Source organism: Athene noctua, chromosome 1 (genome assembly GCF_965140245.1).
Source record: "Athene noctua chromosome 1, bAthNoc1.hap1.1, whole genome shotgun sequence".
NCBI classification, from domain to species: Eukaryota; Metazoa; Chordata; class Aves; order Strigiformes; family Strigidae; genus Athene; species Athene noctua.
The window spans coordinates 234,363,303-234,387,235 of NC_134037.1; the positions used below are offsets into that span (position 1 = coordinate 234,363,303).

The window sequence follows — 23,933 nt, forward strand, 5'->3', positions numbered from 1 at the left end:
TCAGGAATGGCTATTTAAGAGGAAGTAGTAAGAGATTCTAGAATACAACTATGCCTCAACTCTGTAGTTACCCTATATCTAATGGACTGCTATTGAAACAGAAAAGGTTTTTAGTGTATTTAATAGTTAAAATTTGTCAGTTAAAATTTATCTGGCAAAGTATCAATGTTCTGAGGTATTTCAAAATGTTAATGTTCTGCTTAGGATCGTATTTCAGAGGTTGGAGAAGAAGGAACAAAATCCATCCAGTGTGGTTGTCTATTCTCTGTATAACATACCGTGACTGTCATTTTTCTAGGGGTCACCTCTGTTCGATCTTATCAAGCAGTCAAAAGAACGAGAAGGCCAAACTGATCAGCCTGAGCCCACTTCCACTCTCAATCTGCCTCTCCAGCATAATCACACTGCCGCAGACCTGTAAGTGACATACTTGCTTGAGGTCTAGTAAAATGTGGCATTAAAATTGCCTTTAATGTTTAAATCCACTTCTATTCTGTTTTTCTACTTGTTAGGCTTGGTACTTAGGTTATGCTGAGCTGTTGTATTTTCCGTTGCTTAATATACAAGAAAATTTAGCTAAATCAAATTCCAAAAGAATTTTTTCCAAGCCCTATCAAACTTGTAATTGCAAACTGTTACCTTACTTGCCTAGGTATATAAAAGTCCCTTTATCAGGTATTTAATCAATAACTTGAATTTTTAATTCTTGATATGGGAAAAACAGGTTACAGTAGCAATTAATTTCTTCTAAAGTGGGAAGAGGGAAGAGTTCCTTCAAGTATTATTCATACAAAATTTTTCCTTTATCCTGTGATGTTAAGTGCTTAATAAATGTTCAATCTCCAGCTATCTTTCTCCTGTGAGATCTCCTAAGAAGAAAGCATCTGGACCTTCTCTAAGTGGTACTTCCACTCCAGATGCTCAGCCAGGTGCGACCCCCCAGACACAAAAACCACAGAAGTCTACCTCCCTCTCTCTGTTCTACAAAAAAGGTTTGTTGCTTATGTACGTGCTGAAATGGCAGTTATCTCTTGTTACTTATCTTTTTCAGGTTTTAGAGCTTAACAGATTATAATAGAATCAGTAGTAAACACCATGCAAACCCTCAGCTGCCTCTGGAAGAAACAGTAGAACAGTGCCAGCAGGTTAATGCATGTACTGCCCACACTGCAATTTCAAAGTGAAAACCTATCTGCTGATTGTGAGAACGGCCATATGGGCCCAGATGGAGGGTTCTTCTGTCATAGCATCCTTCTTCCAGCAGTGATCATAAATAGATGTCATGGGAAGCTTAAGAACTGTGCAAGTATATACGGTGCTTCCTCTGAATGTTTTCCCAAGCTTTGACTTTCTCAGGCTCAGGGGTTTTCCTGAGTCTTTTGTGATGTGTCTGCTTAGTACCTCTCAGTAGATTCATGTTCCAAATGCTTATTCAGACTCTTTTTGAATCGACGTAGACATACATGCGTGGCATTGTTTGGTGTGGACTTCCATGTGTCCACTGCCTGTGTATGAAGAATCTTCTCCATTTATTTTGAACCTGGCTGCTTCTACCTTCATTTGATGGCTTGTAGTTTTTGTAGTGGGAGCTGGTGAATGTTCAGTTGCTGTCCATCCTCCATCGTGTTCCTTTTATTTTGTATATCCCTATTATTGCAATTTCAGTATATTTTTCTTCTCATTTCTGAAGTGTATCTACTGGCCTATCTTCGACTACGTACCTTGTTCTTTCGGCTTCTCTCTGAACATCCCGACCTGGAACCCTTGATCTGGACCCTCTTTCAGCACACACTGCAAAATGAGTATGAACTTATGAGAGACAGGCACTTGGACCAGGTAACATTAACAAAAAAGTTTTAAAAACTTTAAAAAGAATCCTGAATGAAATGTTCGTTATACATTCCTTAGCCATTAGAAATTGTAATCAGAGTTTCTACTTCTCTACTGATCACTCAAAGGAGAAATTAAGTTAGAGTGAAGTCTATCATCTCAGGTTTTTTTAAGTACTAGCAGTTACTTACTATGCGATCTTCAAATACCATTTACAGCTATTTTCAAAATAATGAGACACATCAAATTTTCTGATAATTTGCATAAGAAAATACTGATTTTCTTTGGGAAGACAGTGTGTGTGGCTGATAAACATTTTGTTACTCTACCCTAGAATTACAGCATGTGAAATGAGTTTGAGAAGATGTCATCAGCTCAAATTAATTGACTGTCATACAGAAATGGAGGGGATGGTAGTTGACCTATATTCTGGAAGTTCTTATGAAGTTGAGTTCCATGCTAGTTTCCAGAGCACAATCAGTAATAGAAAGCTCATCAATTGATTTCTTAACTTGAAATGAAGAAGCTGAACTAATTCTAACATTTCCAGTTGTCTTTTCTTGTTTCAATAGATCATGATGTGTTCCATGTATGGCATATGCAAAGTCAAGAATGTAGATCTTAGATTTAAAATAATAGTTTCGGCATACAAGGAGCTTCCCAACACCAATCAAGAGGTATGGAAAGTCTTTAATGTTATCCCTCCATAAAAATGTTATATGTTAATTGCTTCTCTCTGTCTAAAACAAAAAAAACCCCAAACCACTAACAAACTGCACTTGAACATACAAAAGACAACTTCTGCTTCACTGCATCTCCATTTTGTGGAGGAGAAAACTGGCTCTAGTACTAAATATCTCTTTAAACATCTTGCTCAAATAGTTTGGTTACTCTCCTCAGAAAGCAAACTTCATTCCACTCTTTTACTTAAAGATACTAAGTAATGGGCAATGATTCTATTTGGAGTTTATGAAAGGTTCAGATGTATTGCTAAAAGGATTTTCTGAAGCAGCCCAAGTTTTTTTAAAAGTTACCTAACTTCCATTGGGCATTAAATGCAGACAAGCAGATAACTTTCTTGAGCAGCTTTTATAGAAATATGGTTAGATATCAGAGTTGTATGGTTATATATCAAACATGTATGTATGTATTAAAGTTGCAGGCTTAACTCTAATTAGAGTTCTTTAAATTTTTGCATAAAATAATAATTAAATCAATAGAAAATAAAACAGCCAAAGAATTAATTGACCTGTAGGCATCCTTTTATTAGCAGAATTTCTCATAGTGTGTTTGTGCGTCTTGGCTAAACTTCAGACATTTGTCTCCAAGCCTAAAGAACTATTTTATCTTCATCAGCTCAGTAATGATTTTTTTAGCCTTGCAAGGCATGCCCAGTAGCAAAGCCATTTTTTTGACAGTTGCATGTGTTAAAGTAAATGGAGCTTATATTTGGAAAATGTTATCATACTGATGAACTGCATTTGCATTAGGGGGCTGTGCCATTTAATTAAATAGGTGCCCCTACCGATGTTCATACACATTGGGGAAAAAAACCCACAATTTATAACAGTTCTAAATAGTACAATAGTAGTTACAATGGCTTGTATACAATACCCATGCCATCTTAGCTCTTACACCATCTTAGTTCTTATCTAACACAGGTTTTTTGAATGGGTTTGTGAGTTTGTCACATGTAAAATTGTGCCTCTTTTTTTTTTTTTTACAACTGTGTATGATTTTCTCACTCTTACGTAGACTTTCAAGCGTGTTCTTATCAGGGAAGAACAGTATGACTCCATTATAGTCTTCTACAACTTGGTGTTTATGCAGAAGCTGAAAACAAACATTTTGCAGTATGCCTCCAACAGGGTAAGCTGTTAGTTGTGTTCAGTATTAATTATTTAATAGAATGGGAATATATAGACAATAAACCCTCATGATTATTTTATTATTTTTATAGCCTCCCACTCTGTCACCCATCCCACACATTCCTCGCAGCCCTTACCAGTTTTCCAACTCTCCTCGGCGTGTCCCTGCTGGCAATAACATCTACATTTCACCCTTGAAGAGCCCATACAAATTCTCTGATGGGTTTCAGTCACCCACAAAGATGACTCCAAGGTCTAGGTGGGTTATTGACAAGCATTTCTTTGACTAAATTTAAAGGTATTTTGGGGATTTTAGTGGAAGCAAATTAGAAAATCACAGTCTAGTTTATCAGTAGTCTGTGGTTATTGTACCTTTACTGATTAAAAGTTTGTGTCCTGTATTTGGAATCTTTATTCATCTTTGAGCGCTTTTCTGTTTCAGATAAGTCACTGTGCTCAAGGAGTTTGGTTTTTTTTTTTCCTTTTCTTTAGAATGGTCACAACCAAGAGGGGTTTTCTGACCTAGTTGCTTAAATTTTGTTGGCTTTGACTTTGGATCACACTCCTGACAGACATAGATGAGCTTTGTACACTTGTTTAAAAACAAAATACTTTTTTGGAACAAAATAGTTCAGGGTGTTTACTTGACTGAGCAGAACATTTCAAACTGTTGATCACTAATTCTTACCGATGAAGATGGCAGCAAATGTGCAAGTGTCCAGTGGATTTTTCAAACTAGGATCAAGTGAGTCCCATTGCACCTGGCCCACTGTGTACAAAAGTTAAAATATTGTATATTTGAGGTTGAAGTCCTGCATGGCTTCAATTAGCAAACACCTAAAGGTGACGATGAAAGGATGATTATCTGGGTACCCAGCACTGAAGTATCTTCCTGCTGATAAGGGACAGGCTGAGGGGGGATTCTTTCAAGCCACAGTATCTTTTCTATCTGTATGGTATGGTTGATTTGGTGATTCAGAATTCACTGGCCTGAGTAGAAAGTGGACAGTCTCAACACAGTAAAGTGTAGTATAGGTTTGCACTGTTAATGTAGAGAGAAAGGAAGAGACTTTGTTAATGTTTTATGCTAAGCTGTGCAAATTAGTGGATGTTTCTATCATTGTTAAATGTAGCTTAATCTTAAATGCTTCTTTTCTTCATTTGGCAGAATTTTGGTGTCAATTGGTGAATCTTTTGGGGTGAGTTTTAACATTTTTAATGTCTGGTTTTGAATGCATGTAACTTTTGGAGGAATGGGATAGCCTGCTGGCACCCATAGAATTGACCAGTGAGTGTCTCTTAATTTAACATAGTGTTTTATGGAATCTGTAAGCACGAAGGTTACAGGGGTGTTCTGTTAACTCCTTTCAAATATCCAGACTTCACTTTTAAAATGTTTTGCATTGTTTTAAAATGTTTTTTTTTTCTTTAGTTGCTTTGAGAGAAGGTAGAGTTCTTAAACTGCAGTTTTAGAACTCTAAGTTTTTTAGTGGATAATCTGGGACGTTTGAGTAGTTTCAGAATGTATTGACAATTCTTTCCCTATTGTCGTCATTTCAGACTTCTGAAAAGTTTCAAAAAATAAACCAGATGGTGTGCAACAGTGACTGCCAGCTAAAACGCAGTGCAGAAGTAAGCACTGCTCCTAAGCCACTGAAGAGGCTGCGCTTTGATATAGAAGGGCAAGACGAAGCAGATGGAAGGTAAAAGATTGTTCTTGGCTTTTCAGTAATCTTACATGTATTTGGTTCTCAGGGCCTTCCACGCTAACTTCTTCCTGACATCCTAACTTCTGTTCATTTGCGAACTCTAGTAAATACATTAGAGAGACAGTAGCATAATACTTTTCAGTTAGATGCTTTGAGGTCAGAAGCAAAGATTTATTCAGTGCCTGTACATCCAGCATCACAGTTTTACTGCTGAGTGCTAAACCACGCTGTTGTCTTTAGTCAGTCTTTTAAAAAACAAACCTCAATTTTTTTAGACATACAAGAAATCAAGCAACTCTTGAATTTAGTGTGGATGAAAAAAGACTTTGCATCTCTGTAAAGAAGGCAATAGCACTGAAAAGAATTAACCTTGATTTAAAGTTAGATTATATGAGGATAAAAAGTTATTTGTTCTAACTTCTGCTTAATCATATGCTTTCTGTCTACAGCAAACACCTACCCCAGGAGTCCAAGTTCCAACAAAAGCTTGCAGAAATGAGTGAGTGTTTGGGTTTTTTTCCATTAACTGCACAGCAATGAGTACCTTGGATAAAACAGTTTGTGCCCACTCCCATAAAAAATGCTCAGCACAGATGTCATTTCAGTAACTTGCTTGGTTTTTTGTACTTGCTCCATTTGATCTTGAAAATGCAGATCATATAATGAAAATCCTCAGCCTTTGAGGATGTTAAATGGCACGGCAGCATAGGAGATGCTATATTACATGTGAATAAGAAAATGAGCATGACACCTTTTTCCTAAACAATGGAATTAAATGCATGCCAAGGCTTTTCCATTTGTCCTGGTTACAGACCCTTAGCTGAGAGCTTGCAGGTAGAAGTAGGTAGTAATTGCAGCAACATTTAGTTGACTGGAACACCTTTTTATGCAATTACAATATAATAAAGGAGAATTATATACAAGAAAATTGTATGTAATTTCTCTGTTGCTTTGCTATCTTTTTATACTAAAATGCCTGAGACTGCTGAGGCTCTTCTACTGTGGATCAGCGTTTCTTTTGGATCTTATGGGACCACTTTTCTGTCTTTGAAATGAAACTCAAATCTTAGCTTATCTTAGCAAATCTTAGAAAAGCAAAACAGCCCCATCCCCACATCTGAGTTGTATTTTCTGCTTCTGAGAAGGAACACACTTGGTCTGACCAGGCATTCTCACTCTGGGGGAATCTGAGCTCTGTAGCTGAGCGGATTTGCCCATTAAAAAATTTTTATCTAGCAAGTGTTTGCTCATCAAGATAGGTATAAGTATGGAGAAAGGGAAAAGGGGGGAAAAGGCATTTCCTGGGCACGTTGGCTCTGGGATGTGGGGGCCGCTCAGCCCACAGCATCTGCCTAGCAGTGAGATGAGATCCCTACATTATGCACTTCATCTGCCTGCTGTGAGGGTGAAAACAAAGTGAGGGTACAGAAACAATGAAAACTTGAGTGAACAGGTGGAATGAAGTTCTTAAGATATGTGAGATTGAGCTGTTTCAGCAATTCTTGCTCAGAATTACGTGTTTAAAATGAGAGATTTGTTTTATTTAGAAGAGTGTACTTCTGTTCCTTGTCTCATTACAAATTTTTACAATACAATACATGTTCAAAGTAATTCTGAAGAAAGTAATTAATTTCATTCTTCTTTTGTTTTGTTTGTGGTGTGGTCTTTTTTAGCATCTACTCGAACAAGAATGCAAAAACAGAAACTGAATGATGGAAATGATACCTCAGCCAGTGAAGAAAAGTGAGATTCTACTCAGGACCAGGGGCTGCACTGCAGGCCCTCTTAGATTGTTTTCATTTTACAGCCTTCATTAATTGAGTTGCTTTTTTAGTTGCTTTTTATTCCAAACAGCTAGTTGAAAGCGTTTGGACTTTTTAATAAATTTTTTACATGTTTTTCATGATACTTTGCCTTATGATGTAGCATATATACAATGTAAGCCACTGAATTTAATTTATATATTTTTTTGAGGATTTTAAAAACAGACTTGGAAGGTGTCTTAGTTTCCTATTGCAACATTACTGATTTAAGCCAATTCAGTCTACTTGGATTGAGTTTTTCTGTCTGAAGACAAAATGTTAGCTAGAATGATTTGAAATGCACTAATTTTGTTTCTTAGATTTCATTTTTAGATTTTCATTACTTGCAAATTTTGAAAATGAGGGGCCAGATACTGCAAAGATTACTGTCTCTGTATATAATTAGCACATCAAATTCCCATTAACTTAAACAGCACTGCAGTCATAGATCTCGCAGTCAGGGCCTCACATTAGAATTGCAGCCTGAATTCAAACTGAACTCATTATGTAGCCGTACTACTGAACCCAGTAGTTAGTGTTTTGTAGTTCTCCCTCCCCAGCTCTTGCCCCAGTGTAATTTCAGAGGGCAGTTACACTGTCCCTCAGTTTGAATTTCATGGAATGTGACTCCCAGAGAGATTCCTCCCAGAAACTGAAGCTTCTTCCTATCTGCAGAGTACTTGAGGTGCATTTTCTTTTCTTGGAAAATCTTAATTATTAAAAAAAAAAAAAAAAAAGAAAGAAAAGAAAAAGCACCCCAAACCTAAGTCCTGCTTGGTACACCTAAGATCTTAAAATTCTAACAATGTAGAATTTTTGTGATTTCTTTAAATTTTCACCTAACTGTAGCCAAACCAAATAGCTTGAGAAACAGGCATCAAACAACCTCTTTCCTATAGCTGAAAGCTGAGTGTCTCCAGTTGGGTTCCAGGTAAGAGTAGACTGGTGTCTAAAAGCACAGGGAATCTCCTGTTGGCCTTACTGTAGCATCTGCAAAAAAGCAAAACTTAATGAGCCAATGTCAGGAAAATCAGTCTGCCTTATTTTACTGAAAAGGCAGAGTTTAGTAGGCAACATATGAACTGTTGCAACTAGCAAAAAAAAAAAAAATAAAATCAACCCCCAACTTTTTTTGTTACTGATGCAGATACTGGACTTTCTTGCAATGACATGGTGTTTGCAAAATAGCCAGTTAGGAGAGCACGTTCTACTTCCGGTGGATTAAGTAAATAAATGAAGTCTTACTTTAAAATTACCCATTTTTATGAAATTAGCTTTTGTAGCTACTTAAATTAAAACGGTTATAGTAGAAAAGCATGCTATTCATTACACAAACATTTTAAAACCACATGTTCTCCAGGTAGATTATGTAGAAATTGTTTGGCTGATCCTAGAATACCTACAGTAGTCCATTTTTAAAGATCAGTTCTTGTGTTGAACAGAAGCTAATCCTGGAACTACTAAAAATTCTACAAGCAGTGCACTGATTTGTCCATGAATTTTAAAATAAAATCGAGGGGTTTTTTTAGTCTCAGTATAGCTTCAACTTTCTTCCTGAAAAATGTGCAGAAGCCTTAAGAGTACCTTATGTTTATTTTCTCAGTTTTTGCAGTTTTACAGACAAAGTATATGTTAACATTGTGGCACACTGATCGTAAGCTCTGTTACAGCAGTTGAAGTTTTTCATGATCCTTTGGCTAGAAGGGTGATATTACAGAGTCCAGTACTTAACAGATTCATTGTTTCTTTACTGTGACAGTGTATTTTTTTTTTGTTCAAACAGACTGAAGGCTTTACATTAAATATATGATAATATTTTATACAACTAATCAGTTTCTCTCCTTTCAAGATAAATAAAATAGCTTTTAAAATATTTATAGTTGGTAATTTTCTTTTATTGGATGGGAAGGTGACTTCATATGGTAATGATGTCTTTCTGTATCTGACTTCCACCATGATTCTGCAGCTGGTACAAGCAGAGGTCACTCCATCTCCAGTGATTCCCTCTTGGTGCAGAGGCCCAAGTAGTTGTGCCATTGGGCTTGGAGCTACCTTCAGAAGTTTTCATAGGATGTTCTGGATATGTTGTTCTTGCCAGGCCTTCTGTTCAGGGTTATCGTTGGTAATGCTTCTGGCAGACACAGGCCCACTTGCAGAGGTGCTTGAGGCAGTCCTTCAGAGGAGCTGGTGTCCACATTTAGAAGCATTCCCATCATTTCACCACCCTGTTTTTCATAATTGATTCATTTGCTTTCAGAGCTGCTGAAAACAGCCCAGGATTGTCAAAACTGCAGCGTAAGCTGCTGTGGCTTTCTGGGCTGGGTGTCAGGCTGTAGGCGCAGAAGCCTCGCAGGCTCCTTGTCATTGTTTATTAGAGTTCATAGGTGCCCGTGACTCAGGACGCCATTGAACTTGCAGTGCTATTTATAGCATCAGTGTTCATGACAATGCTTAGAGCACAAAGTGCACTGGCTGACTTGCCTGTCCTTGACCCCTCTGAAAACACATTTTTAGCGTCTTGAGCAGGTAGATGTGTATTGAAACCAATGTTGTTTTATCAGACTTGGAAATCTTACTATGTTTGAGGTACTTTTCTTATACTGTGTTCAAAGTGAGCTAGAATATTGAAACTGCTTCAGGAAAAAAGAAAATCAGAATTCAGAGCAGAAGAGTTGGACAGAAAATTGGATGGGTATCCCAGATGCCTAATGGTAAGGATTGCACCACCCATCTAATCAGAGTGGAGAAAACTTGTGTCTACCTACGATGTATATGTAAAATAAGGTCTGGTGAATGGCATCTCAGAGAGGCTTGTTTCTCTCCTTTGGCACGAAGGGGAATTTAGTCTCTTGGCTTGCCTGTGTTGCCATCTTGAGATGGATGAGCTGACTCCCAGCCTCTTTCTTTGTAGCTTTATACCTTAATCTCTTGGTGCTGTCCCATTTCCAAATGTTCTTACATGTCACAGAATGTGTAAATTACATGTTTTCAGGTATAGGAGTGGCTGCAGGAAGAGACCTGTATCAAATGTGAAAGAGCTGGAGAAGATTATGGCTGTGTGATACTCGTGTGAAGCACAAGTTTGAAATATTTTAAAATATAACAAGCAAGCTGGTCATTTGCTTCAGAAACAGTTACTGTTTTGGTTTTGAGGACAATTTCATTAATCATTAAGTCACTAGGGCATTAATTTCGTGGAAATACACTTATGCAAATTCTCCAGCTCTTTTTTTTCAGATTCAGTTTTCATTGTGCTTACAAATACTTTATCTGGTGGCAGTTACTTCCTGAAGAACACAAAACAGTCTTTAAAGTATGTCTCTGAAATAATACCTCTGTTTTCTTTTTTTTCCCCACACTACTAACTACATAGTCAACTCAGTTTACAAATGTCAGACTTTCTTTGCTCTACTGAAAAGAAAGGAAAAAAGTCCCACTCATACTTTTTAAATATTATGACATTTTTATTAATGGTCTATTGAAACCAGGCAAGTTTATAAAGAAACAAGAAATCAAAACATAGTTTTATGTTCAGACTGTAAACTTTCTACATTAGGTGGTAGCCAGTGAGTCCCGTCTCTGGGGTAAATAAAGCTTTGTTTTACAGGTAAAGCCCATGGAAATTGTTTAGATTATATAAAAACAGCCGTTTACATAGTTATTGGGCATTGTAACAAAACTCTAGAGGTGGGTACTAGATGACAATGCAATGCTGGCTCTTAGCTTCATTAACTTAAGAGAACCTTTAAATGACCCTATCCCGGTCATTTCTTTTTCTTTCAAATTCCATTTGATTCAGAAAGTTACCTACCTGGTTCCCTTTCTGCAGAGTGGAACATCCCTCTTTATTTGAACCCCAAATACAGTTTATGTTAGACCTTATTTTCACCTTTTAACAAATACCTTCTTGCCTGTGATGTCCTGAAACAGAACAATACAGTATTTAAGTATGTATTTAACCTGCAAGATCCACAAACGTAAGTTGCAGACCATCTCACAATGGTAAAATGCGTCCCTAACGTCTTCTAAAGTGTCCCAGGATTGGGTTTCAGACACATATTTGCATCCACATTGACCACCTAAGCCAGTACGGTTTTTTAAACATTGTCCTTTAAGTGCCAAGGAAAGTGCATGCAATGAAAGTTTAAAAAAATAAATGTCTATGAATGTAATACTACCACATCCAGGTCAGATGATACATAGTGCATGAATAAAAGCCAGCACTGACACACTGGATCTTTAGAATCACTCTCAGTCAGGCCACAGATGCTGCATCTCAAAATCACAGGCTTTGTCAATTACTCTGAAATTGCAACTAGGCTTTAGTGTTTACAGTAGGTTGGAAATTGAGCAGGAAGGAAATAAATTGGAAAAAAAAATGGCACTATTGGTTATATTAAGCCAAAAAAAGCCTTGCTAAGAAAGCGTGCCGTTGTGACTGCAGTATTTGTTGAACTGCTGTGTTATGACCTTGAAGCAGTTTAGGAGTGCGGGATCACGCTCCAGTGCTATCGCTGCGTGGAGCGGTGTCTGCAGGGAGCCAGGCTCTTCACGGAGCAGGGAAGGATTTTGATCAGATGTTGAGTTAAAAACAGTGATTTCACATTTATGGTTTTGGTTTGGTTAAGTAAAACAACAGAAACTTTCGGAGACATGTTTTATAGTATGTTTCTTGGGAGGGCCTGAGTAACTGAAAGGCAGTTGTAAGCGGCACAGGTGCCCAGCTGGTTCCATTTCCTAGCGAGGCTGTGAGCCAGCACAGGGCCCTGCGTGGGGCAGGATCCCCTACAAGCTGCTATCCCTAGGTTGGGCCATGGGGGTGCAACCTCTTTGTGCTGCTACAGCTAAGAAAATGCTGGCAGGTGAATCTGGCAATTCTTAAGCCCAGGACGGAAAGGGGCAGAGACTTCAGCCATCCCTGGCTTAACCAAAACATCTGGAATTCCCCAGCCTTGGCTTATGTAGAATTGCCGTGTGTCTATGCTTTGGCATTATTAGTGCTGGGCTATATCATATAAAGTTTGCAGAAAAGTTTTGCCCTACCGTGATATTGTTTTACTGTCAGCATTAACCTCTATCTGTGTGCCTGAGTCAAGTGCTCTTCAACACAAACCTACCAAAACTGATCTCAGCCCCCAAGGAAGTTGTGCTTTTGGTGAAACTGCATTATGTACTGGCAAGTTTTTGACCAGTTCCATTTGAATACAAAATACTGACGCAGCCACTGAAGTATAGGCTTATGCTGCTGGAAGAAGTTGTACTAGTCACTGAGGGGGTGGCAGAACACGTTTATTAGCAGTAGATGATCCAATATCTTTCTAGTGAGCATCTGAGGCAAATACCTCAAACACGTTTTTTTTTTTTACCACAGCATTTTCCAAAATAATTTGTTTATGGTCTTCTTCCTAAGTGAATTCTACTGTCTGCATGCCTCACCCTTCCACTCACACCTGCCAGGACTGATGTGAAGAGAAGCACTACTCATCTTCTCTGAGGAAGTGCTTCTCCTTTTCCTCCTCAGGGAACAGGATTGTTTGAGGAATGATCCTCCAATATAATAAAGAACAATTATTTCTACTTCAGAAATGAGGAAAACGAGGCTGCGATCATTTAAGGGAATTAGGTTCTTAAAAACCACATTTGAGGATTAGAAAAAGTCATTGAAGGATTCTGCGGCACAGCAAGGATCTAAAGGAAGGTTGCATGACTAATTATATTAGTGTACTGAGCCTAGTCACCCAGCTTCTTGCCTTCTCCATTTATAAAATACTACAAAAGGCACTTAAAGCCACTGCACCTAGTCAAATTCTAAGAAAAAGAATTTCTCAGGGTTAATTCACAGTTGCCTATTTGAAAATTCAAGTAAATGCTTCACGAGCTCAGCATCTTCTGTAATGGGGCAAACTTCCCTCTGCGCAACACTCTGCAGGGTTTCATCTTAACTCACTTCAGTCAGTTAGAAATTAAGCATCTACTCTACCTTAGCCATGCGGTGCCCTTGATGGTCCACGATGAGAGAGAGGCATGTCCAGAGGGCAACTCTCACCTAAACCGGGCATGTAAGGTAAGGGGTATGGTCACCTCACAGCACTGACCAAAGGAGAACCTGAAACAATGTATTTGGACAAGGTGTCCTTATTGCCACATGGAAAATAATGTGAGTTTTGCTCATGATTTAACTGCAAGACCCTTTTTTATCACTTCAAAACTTTTTCTCTGTTTTTCTTAAGATAATCTATCTGGGGATAGACAGTGAAGCAGGAATAAACAAACCTCAAGTGGAATTTCCCCTTCCTTGAGATTTTGTTTGGGTTTATTTTTCTTGGTAACAAGCAACCAGACGGTTTTCTGAGTACCAAAACACACAGCACAATACACATCCAGACAAATACTGTGAATGCTTCCTGGCCCATTGGGGTGCTGGAGAAGGTTCTTGGTGTAATGGAAAGGAAGATTTTTTTCATTCTGTCTAGAACAATGGACACAAGTGCCAGGAACTCAAAACTGTAATATCCAGCTGAAGCTCTTCAGGGCTTATGTATTTACACTCCAAATAAACATCAAGTGAGACATCTCCTACCAATCAGAAAGCCTCTCATCCTAAAGAATTTATTACTTTATCATATATTCAGAAAAACAAGTCTGTATTTTCATCAGATGTTAAACCAGGCACAAAGAAGTCCACTATGGCATATTAACTTAGTTTGGTGATAAAAGTATACTATGAAAGTTTTAGCAGCAAACAGGTCACTGTCCCATTAAACCCAAATGTTTAAAAAAAAAGGAACTGAAACCAGACAGACAAGATAATGATAGCTTAGTTTGCTTGACTTTTAAGTGGGAAAGGGTAGTTACTGCATTAGATTCTTGTTGTTAAATTCTGACTGTTGGCAATGAACTCTCACCATCCACCTATGCTGTAGCCATCTTTACAAAACCTCTATGTTAACAGACTTTTATACATTTCCTAAGCTGGTGGACAGAGTCAGTCTTTCCAAACCTTTGCACATTCTGACCGTGGATAAGTTCTCCAAATCAGAAGTATTTCCAGGAGGGAAGAGGACATGCTCTTCAGCTTGGTGGTAGTCAGACCTCAGTTTCGGAATGCTCCCACTCTACTTGCTTTGCTAATGAAGTTTTTCAGGAGATCGTGGTCCATTTCTGCAAAGCCTTGAGTTTGTGTAACAACAGTTAAATGGTTTATGCAAAATCTGAAGCAAAATTCTTCCAAGTCCTACGAACAAAGTAAGATAATTTGTAATATGAATGACAGAAAAATTATCATTATTGTTTTTCTGTTTCAAATCTGCCACTTAATTAGCAGAGAATCTACCAGATTGGTCACATTACCAATCCCTTTTCTGATCATTTTGATTAGATCACAAGTGATAGAGTGAATTTTGTTCATACAAACTATTCAATAAACCCCCTCTGAGAAAACAGGAGTAGCCATCTAAATGAATTGTAAAACTCCATCACATTTACTGAGCTCATGAGAAAAGTTATTAATAAGTGAAACCATCAACCTTCCCCACATACTAGAGCATTCATAACTCTTTTATTTTCCTTCCTGCACTTAGTAGTGGTCCTGTGAAAAACAGCAGATATGTTGTAATATTTGTTGTTACATTTGATGCAAAATATAATGTATCATCTGATAATGCTCACAGAGCACATACTGGGTGCTAGGTAGGATACATGTGTCTTTCATGGTGAACCTAGGAATTGTGACCCCCCTACCTAGGAACTGGAACTCCTAGATAGCAAAAGTGGTTGTTTCGTTCTGGTCTTGCTGTATTAAGTTGCTCAGATACTCAGCACAGGATAGGTACAAGCCGTTAAGCCATACAACCATGATTTCACACAAAAATTTTGCCCACTCAAATGCTTCACAACAGTGGCAATCCTCTCCATGCACTGGGTCAATCCCCTTCAGCTGGTTCCTATGCAACAACTTGCTGTTGAAGGAAAATTATTTACCTTCTGCAGCAAGCAGAGCTGGAGCCAGCAGCAAGGTAAGTCTAAATTGGCAGTATGAGCCGTGATCTATAAACTCTTCAAGGGTTACAGCAAAAAGAGGTCTCTTAATCCATGTCAGTTTAATTCTGTTAACTGTACAAACATTGCAGCCAGGGATTAATTAGTAAAAAGAAATTTAGCAGAATACTTGTGCATTTCCTTTTGAAACCTTTTCCTTAGATTTAATATTTCAAGTCTATTGCCCCTGTCAAGGTGTAACTAGAGTTTTAACAGAGGTCAAACATCACAAAATATCCTTTAAAAAGAAATAAGGTAGCAACAATGCACAGAAGTAAATTGTATCTCTCATCAAAAACTACTGTAAAAGCAATAAAATGAATGAGAATAGAAGAAGAAATAAAAAATGGAGAAGACCAAAGACAATGACAGCTTAAGTTTCAGCAGTCCTCTGAACTGCTACTGCCAGAACACGGGTCGCTTTACAGTCACTGTGTGAATTTTTACACTAAATAAAACCAACAGCTGCCTTTTCTGGTACTGATCCATGAAGAGGTCCATAGATATCATAGACTCCTGGTCACTAATTTTGCAGTTTCAAGAAATACTGGCTTTTAATTCTGTTATATAGAAGATGATTAATCTAACATTTGCTAGTGTATATTAGAAATATGCTTTAAAAAGCAACTCTTTATATTTTCTCAGGATAGGACAAAATATTCTCAAACATTTTTAATCCCAACAGATGTACACAAGAGCCAAGTCAGTCTCCAATTAATTTGATATGTTAATGGCAGATGACAGCACTATAAACTTTCACTTGCAGTGTTCACATTTCATGACAAAAAAATTTAATTAATTCTATCTTTTGAAACTTCAAAAAGATCAGGCCTCTTTCATAATCCTTCTTTGGACAGTTTTCTACTGAAGTCCTGATACACTGCACATGGTTCTCAAACCAATTTTTAACTATATTAACAAAGTACGCTAAATGATCCTGTCTTACTTCATGATTCCTTAGACAGAGACTGTCCCACATCTTTGATAAAGAAGTCCTTGCTGTGCTCCTCTGAAGCAGTTCTACTATAGCCCTTTCTGAGCTGTGGATGTAGGGAGAAGGGCAACAGTGCACTCCTGAGTTTGGCACATGCTGCACCTGGGGCAGGTGAACCAATGCATCATCTGATGAGCATGTTAAAGTATTACTTGTTTTGAAAGAATACTAGGTATACTGAAGCACAGAAGGAAGAGGAAGATAACATATATTTAGTCATCTAGCCAATCCCTTTTATTGTGTTTCAGCCATTATAAACTCTAGTACTTTGTCCAGGCCAGTTTTAGTACTTCACAGTACACCTAGATGTATCTTTAACTATTCTTTAATTACTTCACCTGACACAGGTCAACTAAAGGTACTTCTGCTTTGAAGATGTTCGAAACTGTCGAAAAGCTTGTAAGAGGAGAAACTCCAGAGTAAACTTTTAATGAAAACTTCTACTGTTAGGAGAATCAAATTATGGGATCTTCCCTTCCTGTCCAGTCTTCCCTGATATGCTGGGCTTCTACCACCACAACACATGAAAAACACAGTTCCTCTTTGCCTCAGCTGTTCATGCCTTCCATTACCGATACACCTTGTTTACAACAGCCTTGTAACCAGCAGCTGATAATCTTCTTATCTACTAATCTGATGTTATCCCCTCTTTCAATTTACAAACCTCACTGACTTCTTTCCAACCTACATATTATGGCTCTTCTAGTAGGTAATCTTCTGTTTGTCTATATTAATTTTATTCTTGTAAAGTGGAAGAGCTCTTGAACAGAAAGATGAGGACTTCTCAACTAAGATGCTCAGTTATAACAACGGCTACTAAGTCTAAAATACATACGCAGACGTCTTGAATAATAAAACCCACCACATCATTATTTCCACAATCAGCACAGCACTAAGAAGCTGAGAAGGAAAACATCTTTGAAAGCATTTGTCTGTTTACAAAAAAAGCGCTTGCAGTATTGTTGATAACAGGCTGAGTGCTAGTGAAACACTCCAGAGCCAAGGGCAGACCAGATGACAGGATATGGGGAGAGGAATAACAATAGGTAATTAGTTGCATGTCAGCATGAGTCATTGTAAACAACATGGCAAAAGTGGATTTTTTTATATAAGCACAAGTGTAAACATGGAGGGACTTTAATTGTAAATTCTGCCACTGCCTGTAAAAGGCAGTACCAGAATGACTGTACCAGACACTGGCGGGAAAAATGATCAGGTGGAGAACGGGAAGTGAATAAGCAATGCAAAATCCAAAGGTGAAGAGGTAAATTGCAGTGAGAAATTTGCATGCCATGCCTTGCTCGATGACAAGGCAGGAAGCAGATTAAGAATCCTGACTCACAGGTGCAAGCCAAACAGCCAGGAAGAAAACACTAGTAGCTGCATTTTTTTTTTTTACAGCTTAAAAAGTGGAAAACAAACATCTGGGAAGCCAGAAAGGGGAACTGTCCTAATCATGCCCCATCAGTTAAATGCAGTTATGCTTAATATAAACAGTTTCATTTCTCAGAAAACAACTGTTTGCCTGGCAAGTTCTTACCTGAGCTTCGTATTTGACAGCAGCGGAAAGAAGAGCAATGGCATTCTCTTCACAAATGCCTTGTTTGATAGTTTGCTGGCAAAGCTTCTTCAATCTGTTTTCTCTATACAGAGTTGCCAAATCTAGCAGTCCTGTGAAAATTCATAGAGCTTTAACTATCCTGGTGCACAACATATTAATTTCTTTTCAAATTAATCAACTACCCTATTGATTTAGGCTGAATTAATGAAAGATTTGTTCTGTTTTTTCCCTAGATGACGTGTGCGTTTTTGAAGGTCCTTAAAAGATGTATCAAAGAGGGACCCTTTTATTACATTTCAAGTGTTCTGTCTTCTCGTTCCCTGTATTGTATCTCATTCTAGGTATCAATTAGGGATTTATATCCTCGTAAATGCACATGGGGAACAGCTCCCTTTTCATTCATGATCAAATCACCACAGCTACTCAAACAGAAAAGTTTTAGGATGGCATTAGTGCATTTTTAAGGAAAAAAGTTCTTAATATGAGAAACAATGAGTTCTTTTTGAACATTTTGCATCTTTAATCTTACTGCATTCCCACCACTCATTCTCCCTGAGCATGTTTCCTGCTACTGCATCCCTTCTTCCTGACACCTGCCAGAAAGTGCTAATAAAACTAAAATAAGAAAGCTCTGCTTTCTTCACCCTGTTATGACAAACAAATTGAATTTTTCAGAAACAGTAACCTACAGTTATTTCCATTTATGGCAAATACCTATTGCATCTTCAGGAGGGAGCCTAATGTTGTCTGTATACAGGTATTCCAGGAAGGCTCGGTAAACAGGATAAGAAAATTCGCTCATTTCTATAATTTCATCATCATTATTCAGTATGGAACGAAAATGTTCACACCTACAAAACATGGACAAAGTCTATATACTGTAAAGAGTTAAGCTTGAAAGATGAGCTTCAGCAAGTTTGTAAAAATAAACAAAAAACAGAAGTGGTAACAGTCTAAATACACAACCATCAACTCTAGCTACATCATTTCTTGGTTTGAATACCTTTATTTCTTTAAACCTTATATATATAATTCAGAATTTTCCTTCTACTTACATTATCTTTAAGGATGGTCCATGTGGTTTTGATGTGATTTTCTTGAATACGTTATACATAAACTATAAAATTTTATTACCTGGCTTATAAAAGATAAAGTTTACAATTAAGTTATACAATTCTCACATTTCAACCTGCTTTCTCCAGCATGATCTAGGGAGGAGGGAATTCATTAATATCTTAGATAACACTTCTTTCAGTGTCAGAGTCCATACACAGTTTAGCACTGAATGTAATCATTATTCTCAAGGATTAAAATATTTAAAGGGAAGACACTCTCACCCAGATCTTTCGTCACCTTTTTCTTACAAGTCTGAATACATTTGTGACTGACAATATACAAACAAGGAAAAATCACTGGCTTTGATAGCTGTACTCTGCAACTTAAGAGTTCGCTGTAACTTACAACTCACTGTAACTTACTGCTCCCTAAAAAGCATCCTGTAACATTTTAATTGTTTTCAAAATTTTGCTGATGGAAATTAACATCACCACCTCAGATGATAGCCACAACTTAATTTGACTCTTTTATACTACAGTATTTACTGTCTAACTCTCCCGCATCAGCATTTGCTTTTCTTTTACTAAAACTTTTATGTAAAACGTAGTTTGGTTTCCTTTTAATGATGCTGGGACAAGTCTACATCATAAAGACAGCATAATTTAGATACAAATATAATTATTTATCACTTAATTTACCTTTTCCACATTTTATTTTACTGGTTATTTAAAGAATTTTTATTCTTAGTATTTTTTAAAATAAAATAAATAAACATAAAGTCAAATTAATAAAGAATTAAGTCAGTATCTAGCTTCTGCCACCCCTTGTACCACATTCTGGGATTGGAAGAGCCAGACCAAACCCTATTGCTTTGTCTCCCAGAACCTCATGTTAAGTGGTGGCAACCACGTTATCCATCCAGCCATGGAACAGACCTTGGGAATGGTCTGTTGCCCCAGTGGCACCACACAAAAGTAAAAAGTCACAGTGAAGGTGGTGCACATTGCTCCCTTCAAAATAAATAAGTAAATAAATAAGAATCAGTTGATACTCATCCTTCAGTCTCCAAAGTACCTTGGAGTGACTTATCCTTTGGAGTGCCTCTGTCTCTTTCTCTCTCTCAGTAGAGAGACCAGACACCTAATTTTGGCTAAACGCAGAGCTGATGAATCCCACCCACAGACTCATACGTATCTCCTTCTGCAGGCAGTATGTTCCTCAGCCAGCCCCACCCAGCTGGGCATTGCCCAGCCATGTCACAGCCATTGCAAACTAATGACCACCAATGGTACAATCTAGTTCAACAGTAGGCACAGAACAAGATGGAAAAAAGTCTTCAGAAGTAGTAAAGAAATGACTGGATAATGCAAAGGAACTTTTACCAGCACTGCATTTATGACAACGCTATGGAACAAGCTGAATGCTGCAAAACACCATGTTAAATACATCCTACTCTGGTCCAGCTGCATCATGAGACTACAAGGCTTAAAGAACATATTAATTCTACAGGTTGTGCCTGATGCTTTATTATTCCTGCATATTATTTTGATAATGCCATACATTTAAATCCATCTTAGAATTAGGCACATATCCTTCCCAAAATACCATATAATCTGAGAAAAGTAGAGCAAGAAAAAAGAAATAAGGCAAAGATACATATAGTTTGATTATCAGGAAAAAAACCCTCAGAAACATTTTGGGGATACACAAGATTTGAAGCAGTATCTGATGAAGGGCATGTGGCATTCTAAACAAAGGGTGGACTATAGGCACGGGTGTAATGCACAAGCAGTGAAACCAGCAAAGGGAAGAAAATAGTAAAATGGGTAATTGGAGTAGTAAGAGGAAAACAGAAAAGGCCAAAAAAAAGGGCAGGCAAGAATTAACAAGGAACTTTAATTTTATACAGTAATATACAAGAAATCACTAACAGGAATAAATGTAGTAAGATGAAAGTGGTGATAAGCAGTATGAGATAGCCAATCATTTTGAGAAAGAAAAAGCAAAGAGAATAAAAATATTGGAACAATGAGGAGGATGAAGCAGTTAGCAAGACAGAAGAGATGTGTAAGCAGTGCCTCTACAATATCCTAGTAGAAACTGTGTGAGCATGAACAAACTAATCGCTGCATGTTAATAACAATGTGATTACTCTGTAGAACTGTGTATGTCAAATCTCACTGTAAAGTGGTGTTATCTTGCAAAAAGCTGTAAAAACAAAAAGAAAAGCCAGCTTAAAGTTCAGATTCACTGATAAGAAGGTTTAAAACAAGTAGGATAAAGAAATCTGACAAAAAAGGAAAAAAAAAATCTGAAGAGCATCTACTAAAGTTGCTGAAACAACTGAAAGGTCCTGTGCAAGGAAAGGCAGGTAAAAATAAACACAAAACCCTCAAATCACCCCAGTGGAGGAAGCCAAGCACATAAAGGAGGAAAAACTGATCCAAACTACTGGGAAAGCAGCAGAAAGCAATGAGCCTTTTCCTCAGTAGAAAAAAAAGTTACTAGAAATCAGGGTCATTTAGGTAGCACAGAAGAGGATACATGTCAGGAGGAAAGTGATGAAAAGCCTGTTAGTAAGCAGCATGTTTGATAAATTCCGAACAGTGAGAAAATGAGGAAAAAAGAGTAACGGTGAAGAGTAGCAGGTAAATCCCATAGCTGAAGGAAAAGGCAGTTTGTAAGAATAAATGAAGAATTTTGGGCAGTAATTACTCAGCACAGTGCACTACACTAAACAGTTTGTGCCTTACCTAATTTTGAGAAGAACTTTATGCACATGAATGTATTTTCCATCCACTAGAAACTTCAGGTCTGCAGTTTCAGGGTTGTCAAATTCCTTCTTTAGTGACTGAGCTACTGTTAGATGGTCATCAGGCTCTAGAATAAAAAGGGGAATAGGAAGCAGTAATACAAGTATCTCTCATGAGAACATCCTGGGTATCTGTCAGCAATTAACACTCTTAATAAATACATCTTTTTAAGGCTAGTAGAAAACCCCAGCAGACTATGTGTTCAGTATGAACCCTCAAGAAAAACAAATAAAGAGCAGCTTTCTTCAGTCCTTACTAGTTTCCTACTTCAAACAAATATCCCTATTAAAAAAAAGTCCCACTCATCTAACTCATCTATATAAGGCCAGAAAAAAACCCTTAAGTCTCAGAAGTTTAATGCTGCACGTGATAGTAAATATTATCAGTCATTACTGAGTAAATTATTCCAAGTGAAAAGTGTTAGTTATAAGATACTTAAGAGGTCAATAAAAAGATCACAATAAGACTTTCTCAAATGCTCCCATGAGGAGACATCTTACAGCAGAAATAAAGCTATTACATAACCAACATACTGTTTGCAGTGAAACTGCCCAGTACGATGTCCCTAAAGGTAAATACCAACAGCTAGAAGTCTATTCAAAAGTGTTTTCCCTAGACTTATGGTGTTAGAAGCACTCTGTGTGAATGTCTGCATACTCCTGCTTGTGTCATATGTATGTATATCCCATCATGCACTGGATTACAGGCAAGAGGATTGAGGGAGGGGGAGAAACCCAATGTAATGATAGTAAAAAACCCTTCTGAAGTAATGATACCGCAAAATACGTGTTGATTCTTATTTTGTACAATGTGGCTTATTTATTCAGACCTCTGCTATCCAAATAAGTAATAATTTTAACAACCAATGCAAAGCTGAATCTCTTCTTCAAAGTTAACTGTCAATTCAGTTTTCTACTAATACATATCTCCAGAAGACTTCTACAGCCAGCAGAGGTAAACTGAATACAGTGGGGTTCAGTTACAAAATTCTTAAGAGGGAAAATAGGTGCTTTTATTTGTTACAGCAGTCAAGGGGGAACCAGATAGGAAATTAAGAGGCAGTTCATACTGACAAAGCACGAAGACAAGAAAACTCTTCAGCAGTTAGTGCTAAGAACTGTAATAGAAATGTTAGAACTGCCACAAATGGGGAATGAATGGGAATGCCTGGGTGTGGAAGCACCAGGATACAACAGAGAAGAGCTGTAAGCATGGCAGATGCCCATGGCACCTAGTTCAGCAGATGTTAAAGATTCTAGGAAGCAGCTGCCTGATGATTCTCACCACACGTAGATCAGAAGCTGAACAACAGTGAGTCAGTACTGACAACTCATCAAGGTGGGACAGCTTGAAGAGACTAGTCACTCTCAGTGTGCAAAAAGGCACATCCAAAATCAGCACAGAGTCACCAAACTAGAAGAAATAGAGGAGACATGACAGCCAGCATCCTTTATCCTGTGTCATCACAAGGAACCCTGCTCAGACCACCTGAATACACACATTTTAGTGCCAGGATGCTGGACAGGCTGCTTGGCGCATATGAGAATATGGGTTTGAAAGTGCATCTGAAATTATTATAGTTTTGTTTTAAAATGAAATAACCTTTTACTCCTCTAAGTTTTCACCTTGTGCTTTGGTACAATGTTGCTACACTATTGCAACATTATTACCAAAAGGACCAAGAAGTCAAGGTCAAAAACCAAAAGTAGCTGCTACAGTCCAAAATTTCTCCCTAACTGTGAAGCAGTGCAAGGAGGTGGGGTGCATTGATCACGGTGACAATGAAGGTGAGGATAAAAGCTGTGTTGGGAAATAGTTATGAATGTAGTCTTAACCACACTCTCTCGAAGACAGTGAATATCTATGAGTATTAATGAGCAATGTGCTTATTAATAAATGGGTTACTTGGAAGTCTTCAGCATAAAGGTGATAATTACATGAATGATCATACATAATCCCACTCAGGACTCTTTCAGCTGACCTAAACAGCATTTCTGACCTAAACCAGCATTTGTAAAAGAAGATAAGGAAAGGTGAATTTGCAGAAAGGAGCACTGAAAAAATGTAAGACAGTTTTGGTCTCACTCAGGCAGTCGTCTTCTCTGTGAGGAACAAATTAAGTAAAGAAGCAGTTTTTGCTTCTTGCCTTCCTCCATGCTCCTTTGAAAAATTCCTCAATACTCTGCACTAAACTGAGAAGAAAAAGCATGAGAAGTGGAGGGGAAATTCTGATAGCATGAAGTAATATTTTAATGGGGCAAGA

General features: G+C 37.7%; 2 protein-coding genes across 2 annotated transcripts in view; one reads left to right on the forward strand and one right to left on the reverse strand.

Annotated features, from left to right (window-relative positions):
* Positions 1-9,082, forward strand: part of RB1 (RB transcriptional corepressor 1) — an 84,550-nt gene extending 75,468 nt beyond the window's left edge. The window contains exons 18-27 of the mRNA XM_074913019.1: positions 299-417; positions 847-992; positions 1,691-1,836; positions 2,403-2,507; positions 3,586-3,699; positions 3,791-3,957; positions 4,867-4,897; positions 5,259-5,401; positions 5,857-5,906; positions 7,081-9,082. Of these exons, the coding sequence (XP_074769120.1) occupies positions 299-417; positions 847-992; positions 1,691-1,836; positions 2,403-2,507; positions 3,586-3,699; positions 3,791-3,957; positions 4,867-4,897; positions 5,259-5,401; positions 5,857-5,906; positions 7,081-7,154 (1,095 nt within the window). The 3' untranslated portion in view covers positions 7,155-9,082. The remainder of the gene's footprint in view (positions 1-298; positions 418-846; positions 993-1,690; positions 1,837-2,402; positions 2,508-3,585; positions 3,700-3,790; positions 3,958-4,866; positions 4,898-5,258; positions 5,402-5,856; positions 5,907-7,080) is intronic.
* Positions 9,083-10,268: 1,186 nt separating this feature from the next.
* Positions 10,269-23,933, reverse strand: part of LOC141963586 (RCC1 and BTB domain-containing protein 2) — a 36,799-nt gene continuing 23,134 nt past the window's right edge. The window contains exons 10-13 of the mRNA XM_074913035.1: positions 21,611-21,737; positions 18,516-18,652; positions 17,781-17,911; positions 10,269-14,443 (exon numbers count right to left, since the gene is read on the reverse strand). Of these exons, the coding sequence (XP_074769136.1) occupies positions 14,303-14,443; positions 17,781-17,911; positions 18,516-18,652; positions 21,611-21,737 (536 nt within the window). The 3' untranslated portion in view covers positions 10,269-14,302. The remainder of the gene's footprint in view (positions 14,444-17,780; positions 17,912-18,515; positions 18,653-21,610; positions 21,738-23,933) is intronic.